This window comes from Anser cygnoides, chromosome 7, assembly GCF_040182565.1.
Source record: "Anser cygnoides isolate HZ-2024a breed goose chromosome 7, Taihu_goose_T2T_genome, whole genome shotgun sequence".
Taxonomy (NCBI): Eukaryota; Metazoa; Chordata; class Aves; order Anseriformes; family Anatidae; genus Anser; species Anser cygnoides.
In genome coordinates this window covers 37,041,568-37,054,696 of record NC_089879.1, presented here as the reverse complement: position 1 = coordinate 37,054,696, position 13,129 = coordinate 37,041,568, and the positions used below count along the sequence as shown (strand labels likewise).

General features: G+C 36.2%; 1 protein-coding gene across 2 annotated transcripts in view; it reads left to right on the top strand.

Annotated features, from left to right (window-relative positions):
* The window catches only part of ADK (adenosine kinase), a 293,088-nt gene that overhangs the window by 209,000 nt on the left and 70,959 nt on the right, over nucleotides 1-13,129 (top strand). For both annotated transcript variants that reach the window (XM_067000398.1, XM_048060308.2), the window contains exon 7: nucleotides 6,627-6,797. In XM_067000398.1, coding sequence (XP_066856499.1) covers nucleotides 6,627-6,797 — 171 coding nt within the window. The remainder of the gene's footprint in view (nucleotides 1-6,626; nucleotides 6,798-13,129) is intronic.

Below are 13,129 nucleotides of genomic sequence, written 5' to 3'. Positions count from 1 at the left end.
ATGCCAAATATTGGAGTTTTTCTGCTACTGTTGTAATCTGATAGATACTAATATGGCAGCAATCAGAGTTCACTTCAGCAACAAAGAAGCTGTTCAAATCTGAAAGCAATCCTCTCCTTCTGACATGTTGGCACCATCATAGAGGAAAATGTCACGGTCAATATAAGCACATTTACTGACAGTTAGGTTTTTTCCTATGTTACTGAAAACTGTTTGAAACTTGGCTTTTATCAAAAACAGAAACACTGGCCACTCAGAATGATAAAACAATAGTTTACAGCTTAGTCATTTTCCAGTTATAAAGCAATACTTTCATAAAAATAAACAATGCATACAGGAACAAGCCAAAACAATTACTCAGAGAAATTGTTGCATTCTTGCTGTCCTTGCTTTCTGATTTAAAACAACTGTCTCCAGTAGGAACTGGACAAAGAGCAGCGGGTTTTGTTTCATTAGGTAACTACTTGCTGATCAAGATAAAATATAGTTTGAAAATGTAGTTGAAACCACGTAGGTGCTTACTAAATTCCTAAATAACCTATTACATGAAGAACAGGTACACAGATTAAAATGACTTCCATATATTTCACAGACTGGACGTTTCCCAAATTATACAGAGCTTTTGTCCTTCCTAGAGGAAGTAAAAAAATGACTTATAGAACAAGCACTTTCATTAGTAAAATTTATGGTGTTTATCTGATTTGTGTAGTGGTGTTTGTTGTTGTTGTTGTTGTTATATCTGGAGTTTTTTAGTGTCAGGAGGATTTTAATATCTATATCATTTCGTACTCTTCTGTCATACCTCAGGAAGGAAAGTACTTGAATGATTTCAGGCAGTTGCAAGTATAAATGCTCAAAAGTCAGGTGAAGAGGTAAGGGGTCCAGTAAGCCTGATAATCTGGCAGTGCTGCGTGTACAAAGTAGAGTAGCCAGATAGTTTGGTGTTACAGATGCAGTTCTCTATATTGTTCTCTGCTCTTTTAAACTCCCAGAAGTACTAAGATGAAGAACTTTTGCTCTAACTTTCCAGGAAGATTCCTTCTGTTTCCTGTTCTGAAGGGAGATGATTTCTTTGTCGGTCTCACAGTGGGTGGGATGTGAACTACACCCAATCTGTGCTCCATGCACTTCAGAGGCTAGAAGACATGGGTCTCTCACGTAGAAACCTTGTGTAAGTGGTTCTCTCTAGAGCAGTGACCCAGTGATTCATTCTCCATCCCAAAAATTGCCGTGTGTTGCGTCTTCACTCCTTCCAGGCTCTGATAGCTCTGCTGGGCTGCAGCAGACAAAACTGATGGCGGAGCAGAGGAGAAGTCTCCTCTGCCCAAGTGCATGGCTTAAAGTTCTCTTTGTGTACAGAATATGGGAAATGTAACCAAATCCAAAGCTCTGACTTGGTTACATCTGCAGTTTAGCAGAGCACGTTCTTTTGGCACCTGAGCAGTCTCGCTGATTTTGCTGGAACTGCCAGAATACTTGAAGTTGGATGATTTCTGTAGGGCTTTACTGAATCACGGTATTTATCAGCACTGTCACTGCGGAACTGTCAAACTTTTAATGTGCCTGAAAAATTCCAGCCTTTAGATGGATGAGGTTGTGATGTCATCATTTTTATGTAAATACGTGCCATAAAATAATTTTGGATTAAATGATGTGCTCCTTTCATGTTGGCAGAATATAATTCATCTTTAATGGCAACAGACTGTTGTATATGTGTATCTGAAAGTTAAATATTTTGATTCACACTTATGATGTATTGATTTTACATTGTTACCAAATGGTATTTCAAAATCAGTTCAAAATGCCATAGTTCAAAATCTAGTCACTCATAAAGTTATTTTCTTGTAAACCACCCTGAAAGTGGGGGTGGTTAGGAGAGGGTAAGAGGTACAAAGAGAAGGCAAATGGAAGGATTTCAGAGGGTGATAGGTTTGAGAGCAATCTTATTTTTTATCATCTCTACGTGTTCTTATGCAAACATTGCTTCTGTGGTATTAAACAATAGTAAATCCAGAAATGCAAAGCTGTTTGTTATCATCTCACTCTGGATTTGTCTAAACGTATACTAGAGTCACAGTTTTCAGTTTTTGGCTTTAAGGAAGTATTCATTGGTTTAAAAAAGAAAAAAAAAGAAGAAAAAAAACCACCTTGATCCTCATTGTGCAAACATTTACATGTATGTAATGCAGATGAATTCAGTGTGAGTACATTTTTTCATGTGAACAAATAATGGCAAGACTGCTCAGTTTGGACAGAACACCTTATTCAGTATTACTTTCACCAAAGCCAGAGTAGTTCTGGCTTCATGAGATACTTCAGCACTCTGATTCTGTGCTGCTGACACTTCTGACACCCTTCATTTGCTGCACTCACATCTGCTAGTGCTAGTGCTACATGAGCATAGTGTAGGTCAGAAGAAACCTTTGGGGTTTGCATGTGATAAAAATGAGAGAGATGCAAAGACACGTCGTTTATGCATAAACCCACCAAATCCTTTCAAAAACACTAGTAACTATTAAAAAGAAGATATGATCATAAAAGACTGTCCTATACTCACAGTACCTGGGTACGATTTAAAAAGGTGCATCAAAGAATTCCTGAGTATTGCAAAAGCAAGACAATGTCATATTCTCTCTTGACTTTGTCTACTGCTGTCATGCACATCTTAATGTTGAATTTTAAAAGCTCTTAAGTTATAACCAAGCTACTGTATCTCCTGTAACCATGTGTCTGCAATAACAAATGTGTTTTACTTATTTTTTCCTTTTTATTTCTCTTTTTCCCACCAAAGGACTGTATTTAAACAGAAATACTTGCTACAATGAATGAGAAAAGTATTTTTGTATTTCGTGTGTTTATACATACAAACATACATATAAATAATTCAGTATATCATCCTATTTTCCTGATGTATATAATAGTTCAGCTTTGCTCTTTTCTGCTTTTTTGTGGTACAATGGTACCTTCCTCCTGCCATAGAGAAGAGGCTTGTTACAGTTTGAGCAGCAGAAAATAGTGGCACATCTTGAAGCAGTAGCATCTGGTATTCTCAGCCTCAATCAGTGCATGCCAAAGGAATACTGTGTGCTGCAAATATGTCTGATAGCCTTTAATGTTTAATAGGTTTTTGTAGTACGATATTGCTGTCTTTCACTTTCGACTGCACTGCCTAATTATCATGTACTTGTATGTACTGCATTCTTTCACAAACATAAATACATGCACAGTAATTTAATTTCTGATACAAATGCAAGCTAACTTTCCCAGGCTATTGGAATTTCTGTATATTAAGCAATTGACTCATATTTTGCTTACAAGCATTTTTGTTACTATTTTAATAATCCTTTGGTTTTGAGGGTAAAAAGGTTCCCAAAACCCTCAGGAGTAAGCAGAGGTGTGTAGATGGGTATAGAATATTTTTGATCATCCTCTTAATCTTCATGTTAGTGGGAATAGAACTTCTTTGTGAACTACAAAGTCTTCTAGATTAGTGGTCTTCGTCTTGTGTTTTGGGAGACTTGGAACTGTCAGTAAAGAATCCACAAATGTGGAGGAGAGAGAGGTGAGATCACATGTACTACTCTACTACTACACATGTACCAAGGAAAATCTCCAAATTAGTACTGCTATTTAGAAGGAGGAAAAAAAAAAACAAAAACAAAAAACAAAACAAACGAAGAAGAAGAGTTTAAGAAATCAAAGGTGTAAACCCAACCTGTAGTCCTCCAACTCCTAAATTGTCCTTATTTGACATAAGAAAACCTTACCGTCCTGTCCCAGAAGTGACACATGGAAATACTTATTCTCACACTCAAAGCTAGTGTTGGCTAACAGTTAATTTCTGGACTAGGTGGGAGCAGTTGACTTGCACATTCCTTTTTATACATTTGGCTGGACAAAAGGCAGTGGCAGCTGCAAGAATACGAAGGCTGTGGTTCTGAGGAAGATATGGAGTGACATTTTTTTTGTTGTGAATCTCAGTGAGGCATAAGAAAACCTGTTTATTTTGGAGGAGTTCATTCCTGTTCAAAATTGTAGCATGCTGCAGTAGAGTGGTCTGTGGCTTATCCAGTTTTAGTTCAACCAACAAAAGCTGGGTTCATGTAACAGTAATGCTGGCCATAGCTGTAACTGGAGTTCCACTGAAAATAGAGTCAAACTCCATTTAAATACTTTCAGGGGACGAGGGGAATATCTAATTTGCTTTCTTTAAACCAAGATCTGTTCAGTTCAGACTTTATACATTTTCTTCCTGCTTTATTAATTCCATTGTGTGAATTGTACTGCTACAACTTTTTTGTTGTATTTCTACAACTTTTATTTGCAAAGAACTGTTATACTTGGCAAAGTTGTAGTGAGTTCTCACATATACAACTCTTAATTTCTGTATTTTAATATCAAATAACTATTTAAATAAAAATATAAAATGAAAAGTTCGTGGAAGACTGAAATTAAATGGCAGAAATGAGCTTTAGGAAACCCCAAAGACAGAGTTGTAGCTTTGAGAGAGTTCTAGCCCTCTACTTTGCAGGATCTGAAAAAGCAAGCTCTACTATCTGCATCTCAGTACTTGTTGCCTTTCCAAAGGAAAATGGAGTTGGATGCAGGCCTGAGTTAGATCTCACGGGGATAGTGTTCTGTACCTTAAATTACAATCAGATGTATTTTAGTCCAGATGAAGTTTTCGGTCTAAAATTGGTAAGAAGCCTAATTATTTGACCAGGTTACTATTTACACAGACCACTGTATAGCAATCTGTGATTTATCCACAGCTGGCAACATGTTAACCTTGAAAGGTTTTTATTTTGTGTTTGGAACAGTATTTAAATATCCAACTCTGTTCATTAAATGAAAAACTAAAAGATAGTAGAGATTGCTATGGAGACAAGATGTTATATAAACTGTTCATTTTAATTCTTCAGAATGTAAAAATAGCAAAGAAACTTGGATGTTTACAGGCTTCCAGTCGTTCAAGGTACTGAGTAACTCCACAAGATGCAAAGCATTCTTATGCACTTTGGACTTTTATTGTCTTGCAAAATCTGGGCATGATTCGCTACAAGCAATCCTGCATTCACTAGACTGGAAAGCGTGGGGTAGGGAGAAATAAACAGGAGACTTTCTAAGTAGTCTTTAACCTATAGACTTTTTATTATGCTATTTTTCCAGCAGTACGATGCCTGAGATGATCAGTTAGCTGAAGTAGACAGGAGAAAAATATAGATATGCTATGATCCAAAGACAAAATAATATGGATAAAACCTGGAAAATACAATTGTTTCCCTGTTGTACCTTTTAGAGTGGCAGTGTTACAGATAGAACTGAAATGGGGTTTTATTTGTGTGTCCCCCTCAAAAAGATTGTTGTCTACTGTGCCTTACAGATTTTCTCTGGCCTTAAATTTAACCCTTGCTGCTCTTGCTTGAAAATGATTGTTATTCAGTGAGTTTTGAGAACAGTTCATAAAACTGCTTTTAGAATCATAGAAATAGAACACATGATGTTTGTTTAATTAGTGTAAAGACCAAGCCATTGTCTAATTAATAGATTAGTGAAACTAGGGAATCTTTACATAACGCCTGGAATACATGCAGGAAAACATTGCCTTATCGGGGTTTGAGGTAAGCGTGTGCAAGGCTAAATTCAAACTGGCAACCTTGAACTGTTCTGCGTATGGGGTTGAAATCACCATTCACAATTTCATAGACAAATTCAGTTCTGTTCATTCTCTGTTTCATTTTTTGATTCTTTGTATTTATCTGTGATAACACTGAGCTTGGGGAAGAAGAGATCTTGAAAAATCATTTCCCTAGGTCTGTTAGCAACCAAGAACTTTATTATTAAAGAATGAAGGACAATACTCTTGGGGAGGTGATAAACTATATTGTTACATTTTTAAAAGATGTGGTATAATGGAAAAGAATTATCTTTAGCGTAAAGATCGTAGCTGAATGTCCCATTGAGACTGTGGAGTCCACCTCTGCGTCGGCTGAGGGGCAAGAAATGCAGGTCTGCTCAGTTCTGATAGCTGACAGCATCACAGTCGCCCTTCCTGTTTGCACCTGCATCCCTTTACAAAGTCTGTGGTCGTAGGCAAATAGGCAGAAATGTGAAAACCCATAGGGTTTTCTAGTAGGACAATTACAACTACTACAATGACACCATACTCAACAGACTTGTTAAAAACAAGGTAGTAATTTCTCAGGCAAGGGATTTCATTCATCTCCTAGCTGTGTGTAAGCCATCTTATTGGACATTGGAATTAAGCAGTGCAGTCTTATTGACTGTTGTTCTATAAAGGGCCATTTAGAATTATAATGTAGCACCTTTTAAAATACAAACACTAGTCTTGGCTGCCATGGAAAAGGAAACAACATACAGTGCAGAAGTAGTGGGTTATGTTTAATTTTAGAGCGTTGTCATTCTCAGCATATGCAGATTCTTTGTCACTTCTGTAATTTCTTAATGGAAAGGCAGCTTTTAGCCATAGTTTTTTGTTTGTTTGTATATCTGTGCATATATATGACAGAAAAGTTGGGTTGGAGAGACCTTACAGAAGCAGCATACTTAATGTGGTTCCTGATTTGAAACTATTAAAAATCATTTGTATGTTTGGATGTTTGCAGGGATTCTTCCTGACAGTTTCACCAGAAGCAGTATTAAAAGTGGCTACTCAGGCTTCTGCAAACAACAAGATCTTCAGCTTGAATCTTTCTGCACCGTTTATTAGCCAGTTCTACAAAGAGCCTATGATGAAAGTCATGCCCTACGTTGACGTCCTTTTTGGAAATGAGACGGTGAGTCTTAAAAAGTATTTGCATCTCTTGCACCTGCTTGTTTCTGTCTAGAAGCCTGCTTTTTGGTTTTCCTTTACATAGAGAGAGAAAGTCACCATCTGAGGTGTCAGTAGAGAATGAAATCCGCAGTCACTGGACTGTGAAATTTCAGTTGATGTCAAATGTGTAACTTGACCTGTCAGAGGTTTGCAACTTGCTTGTTTTAGTGTGGCAACACATGAACAAGTTACTCTAGATTAAAAGAGGAAATGTCCAACACATTGGCCATTTCCTAATAGCTGCCTGTATGCATGATGTGCTCACCCAGCAGTTAAATCTCTGTTGGAAGAAAAAAATATGAAGGGCCACTGCAGAGCTGCTGAAGTGCTGCAACTTGTTTCCATACGCATACTCCTATTCTTGATACCATTTTCGGTGATGAAGTAGAATCTTTGGGGAGAAGTGGTAGGAGAAAGCTAAAAAACATTTAATTGGTTTAGAAGGCTCTCATTGATTTTTATGGTAGATAGACTGGTGGTGCATCTAAGGAAGGCTTATCTTTGCTATGCAACAGTTGGGAAACAGATTGCATGAAATTCTGCCTGGAAGTCCCTGGTAATAGACCAGCAGAATTCAGATTTCACTCATTGTAGTGCTATCACTTTTTGATTTTTTCCACTTCAGAAAGTGCTTTTAAATATTAGTTTGCTCGGCACAAAATGGTTAAGTAGATAAATAAATCTTTGAAAGTGTGATATACCTAAATGAAGTGTTGGCATGTCTCTCAAGATTACTACGTTAGTACTGGAAAATTATGGAAAAGTTACTCATTCCTGTTAGTGGTTATTCCTGATTGTGACACAGAGTTCCACCAACACAAATCAATTTTTACACAGTTTCTGCATCTACCAGTTAGGGCCTAGCATTATTACAAATACAGTACCTAAAGAAGTATTTTTAAAATGGAGAATATGGTAATGTGTTTAGATGCAGTAGGATAAGAAAAAAAAAATAACTGTAGCTAGCAATATAGAAGTGGTGTTTTCTGGACATTTTGCTGCTATTGCCAATTTTTGCTTTAATTAAGTCTTTTGCAATACAGTCCTTACAAAGATGCTACTGAGCATTTGGATTTCATAGTAGCGTATTCTAAAGAAAAAAAAAGTCAGGTCTCACAAATTAGGTAGACCAAGTCTAGTCAATATTTGGGTGGAAGAGGTTCAGAGTAACTTCGGGGATTAAATATTGCTGGTCTTCTATATAGATATTGTCCCATTGACCTATTAGGAGAATTCATATCACAGGAGTTCATAAGGTACTGTTTCTCAGAAGATAAAACATAGATTGGTACTACTTGTATATTTGCATGCTTTGTAAGCAATAGTCCACTATACTGGCAACATTCCAGTTTTGGAAATTATATTCAGTCTACCTTAATTTCCCCTGCCATTTGAGTTTGCTATGGTATTTTTCACCTGCTGTCATAAAATACTGTGTAGGATTGTTGTGCATATTAAAGTGTGAAATATTCCCTGAATTTTCTTTGTATAATTTCTGAAGCGTCCTGTTGTCTTTCAGGGTAAAAGACACTATTTAAGCTTAAGTGACCATCCTTAGACTTGTCTGTACCATATGTAAACACTCCGGAGTACCAGCCTTTCATGGTATACTTTTCCTATCAGTTAAAACCCTGGTCATCTTTTAGTCTCTGTTTTCCACTATATAAGCTGGACATTGCTACTTTTGAGATGTTGAAATGATATTCACAGTGGTTTATTCTCTTGTCATTCTGTGTGACTTGAAACCACACTCTTGGCACAGTATACTTCCAATTTATAGTAGCTGCTGTATCTTGTGATTGTCAGTCTTCCTGCTCTCTGCATATGGTTTGTGGTAAAGAATAGTTATAAAACTCAAGAGAAGCGTACTCTGACATGTTCTGCATTCTGGTAGCTTCCTTCTTTGTTTATTGTTCCTATATTTATTTCATCTGCAAGTACATTCAGGACTTTGTGTTTATGTATGCCTTGATGGGGAATGAACCTCCCCAGCTAGTCAACACTAAAATTTTGCCCATTTACTGTGATTTCCTTTTGCTTTTTGCTATGTATTCCATCATTTTTGCAAGTTTAGTTAAATACTTAAAGTGAGTAAGTTAACATATAAGCAAGACATACTAAGTTGTGTCATTGCTTTTTATTAGTACAAACAATAGACTCAGACATGGTTTTTATTCTTCTTTATGTTTATCTTCACTCCACATTATAGACCAATACAATTTGATTGTTAATCACTGAGCTGTTTATTTTTTTTAGAGTAATATAAAAAACATCCAAGAACAGCAAAATTCCAAATTACTGCCATTCCTAAACTAAAAACAATTGGCGAAGTGATTTTAAATTACATCTTCTACTAAAAAATTTACATCTGAATGGAGATTGGTTATTTCAAGTTTCAGCCAGATGGTAATTAAAATGGGCAAGTTATAAACCTCTTGGAATAAATGTTCTAGTTCAGAATGTAAATGCCAGCATACCCTTAACTGCGATGGAGACATTGAATATCGTGATAACAACTCAATACATTTATCAGTTTCAGCATTAGCTCAATGACCGGTGGTGTTTTAATCATTGTTTTAAATCCCTTTTACGACTAGCCAAACATCTTGCCTTGGATTTTGATACTTATTAACTGTACTTCATGTAATAAATTTAGTACAGAACATTCAGAATAGGAATAATTACATGTTCATTGCTGCTAACCAATTAGGGCCATTCTGCAGTTATTATCTAGCAATACATGACTGGAGAACTTGATTATTGTCATTGCTTTTAATTTTTATTAAATTAAGTTTTTTTAATAGTGTCATTTTGCAAATGATTCTTAACAATAATACCTTCCAAGCTACCATAATCACTGGATAATTAACCTGCCAGGATTAAGCACACTCTACTTTGCCTCAGGATTCTTAACTCTCAAATAAGGTCAATTATCTCCTGATGATAACTGCTTTGTCACAAGTTGCTGCTTAATTCGTCTGTAGAAGCTCACCTTAGAATACATATTTTACAACTCAAAGAAACTTAAAGTAACTGAATGGTCAAAGGAGTGAAAGCCTTTAAAATTACATCCCTACATAAAATTGTGCAATGTTTCCTGTGCAGCAATTACCAGGCAAGTAGAGGAGACAAAATTTGCATCTATTTCTTTTCTAGACCACTTTCTCAGTTAGGGCTAAAACTTACTGTCTCTGATGCACTTTGCAACAGGGTCAACCCAGAAAGCAACACTTCTGTCCTACTTTATTTTCATCAGAGAATCCATAGAGAAGTAAGTAATGGCCACAGGAACATGCACTCCTATTTCTAGTCTCCCCAAAAGATGTAAGTTACAGTAGCTTTTTTTCAGGGAAGGGACTTCTTCTGGTGGGAAAGGTTCTGTGTTGTGGAATATGTAGCTGGGGATAGCAGTTTCTTTTTGTTGGAGTTCTTCAGAATTCAAGGGACTCTACAAAGCTTTCATATGATTCATCCCCACATATGGCAGTCATTCACAACTCAGAGAGGAATATTTATTAATGTATTGATGTGGTAAAGATATTCTGGGTTGTCTTCCTACGTGCAGTCAGGATACCACTGAGAAATTTTAAAATTTAGAAACTTCAGAATTACAGACGTGCTGAGCTCCTCATCTACTGCTTTACAATAAAACAGATAACCAAGCAATATAGCTTGTATATAGTGTGCAACAATCAGTAAAAGTTAAGGAGGATATGGAGAATAGAAATCGTGGATTTTTTTAAGCAGTGGAATAAACAAAAATAATATCACAGATCTTGGAAATGAGATCTTCCTCTCTAGTGTAAAGAGCTGTAACTTCTAAACACACAGTCTCTGAACAAATTAATTACAGGAATGTAAACTGAATTCTGCAAAGACAGATGCTTCTGCTAGCTGTTTGGGAAATTGATGCTGGTGTGACAGCAAACGTGCTGAAAAGAGAGAAAGTTGTGTGCAAGACATCTGTTTTAGCAAGTGATGACAATAGCTTTAGTGATGATTCTGGAATTATGAATCCTGATCTTTAAAAAGATGGGGGCCTTTGTATGCAATAAGATATCAAACAGGTCTTGTCATCATTTCAGCTTATAATTACACTGAAATGGCACATTTTGTTTCATTAATTTAAAATGCTTTCAAGTGAGGTATCAAATACTAACATAAACATCCCCACAAATATATGTATTTTAAATAAAGTCTTTGTGAACCTTTATAAGCCTTTATAAAGGCAAGTCTCCTTAATGACATGGGAAATTCACTTTAATGGCTGATTAACAGTCACTAAAACTGATAAACTCTTTAAAACAGATAACAGTGGTTAACATACTCCCAGTTTCATCTTGTAGTCTGTAGTTTTGTGCTTTCCTTAACTGTAGGAGTGAATGGATTTTTCTGGCATAAAACTGTTTTCAGCACTCTAGGATTTACACCTAAATGACAGTTTCCAAATAAATTAGTCTATTCCATATTTCATGTAACTTATAATGCATGTTTGTAAACAACTTTCACTGCACATACTTTAGTATATAACATTACAATATGATATTTGGGCAAAACTCAGTCCTGTCTATAAACTGTGCTGGATTATCACCTGGGACAGGATTGGTTTTGGAATCTGCCCACAGCTCACAAGAACAAGATGTAACAGCCTTTGTAAGGTAAACGAGCCGCATGGTGATTCTTTTTCAACTGGTGTGCATTCACAATGGTGTAATTGAATTGATCTGAATTTACACCAATCTAATTGCTACTGTTCATACACCTAGCAGATCGTTTACCACGCGGACTGCATGCCTTTTCAAACTGGTGACGTGTCTGTTTCCAAGGAAATGATTAAGAGATGAGAGACGGTAGAAAATCAGGTGGCAGGTATAATTTGGTATGTGGAGGAAGGGAAATACAGTTTGACTTTTGATGAGTGAGGAAAGGGAAGCAAACATTTCAATCTGTTCTTCCATATCAGGCAGAACCAAGGAGAGAGGAATATAGCAAAGAATGGCTGGTCGTGTCATAAATATCAAAAAATTGATTCTGTAATTAATTTCAAGTAAGCATTTACAATTATTTTTGAATGTTTGAAATTATCCAGTAGAAGGCAAACACTAAATTGTGTTTGGATTGAAACTATGCATCTCAAGGAGGCTCATTTTACTGAACAGTTAACTTGCATGCATTTAAAGAGCTCTTAAGATACCTTAATTCTTTAATTCTTCAGCTTTCAGAAACTGATGGATATTGAGGAGTTACTTTCAGCCAGTGGTTGTTTGTAAGCTATCTTCCTTGTGAATTCCACTTTTACATTCAGCTTCTAAATCATTTTCCATTCTGATTTAAGTTTTCAGAAGTATTATCTTAAATGAATTGAGTGTCAATGTTTTGCATTTCAATAAATATGTCAGTACTTTCCATTTCATTATGCTTTCAGAGGTTTTCAGAAACTTGCCCCACTGGTGAGGGTAATTATCTTCATTTCATAGTCTGAGTGAGACAGTGAGATTGCACATTCCCTTATGGGGAGTTTGCAGTTCAGTTAAAAACCATAGTCAGATATTCCGACCCAGTTTATTAAATCCACATGGGAAAAAAAATTTGTAAGGAGACATCTCCTCTTCTGTTTTAGCAGGTAGAGTTTTTTAAGGTCAACTGCTGCTTGTGTTTGCTTTTCTAAACTGCTGTAAACAGATGGAGGTTTCTTTTTATAAATCCTACATTTGAGACTACTGCAAAGTCTTTGGAGGGAGTCTGAAAATTAAAAATTGTAATTTTGAACGGAGGAAAAATAAATAGCATTTTTCTTTGCTGTCTTTGTAGAATTTTGACACTTATTCCTGGTGTAGATACTTCATTTTCAATTATAGGAAAGCTATGGCATTGTAATATTGCTGCTTAATTCACAGAATTAAGTATGCCGGTACTTTCTCAGTATTGGAATATCTAATAAACTGTGGCCAATTGAAAAATTAGAAGGTCTCTAGTACAAGAGAGGTTGATAATGTCAGTGGCACGCTGTAAATATGTGCAGTGGGAAGGATGCTGAAACAGCCCAAGGCTATTTCAGCTGCAGACACTGAATCTGCTTCTCCCTCTCTTTTCCCCACCCCTTCCTTGTGAACTGCAGTGGCTCTCTAAGATGAAATGCTTTTAAATCATTTCCCAACCTTGCAGCCGTCATTGATAAAAGCCCTGTTATTTGAAATGATATGAATCACTGTGGAGTTAATCATACCTTACACAACAACATATTTTGTTGTGATTCATTCTGTTTCAATTAATCATCTTATTTATCTACATTGT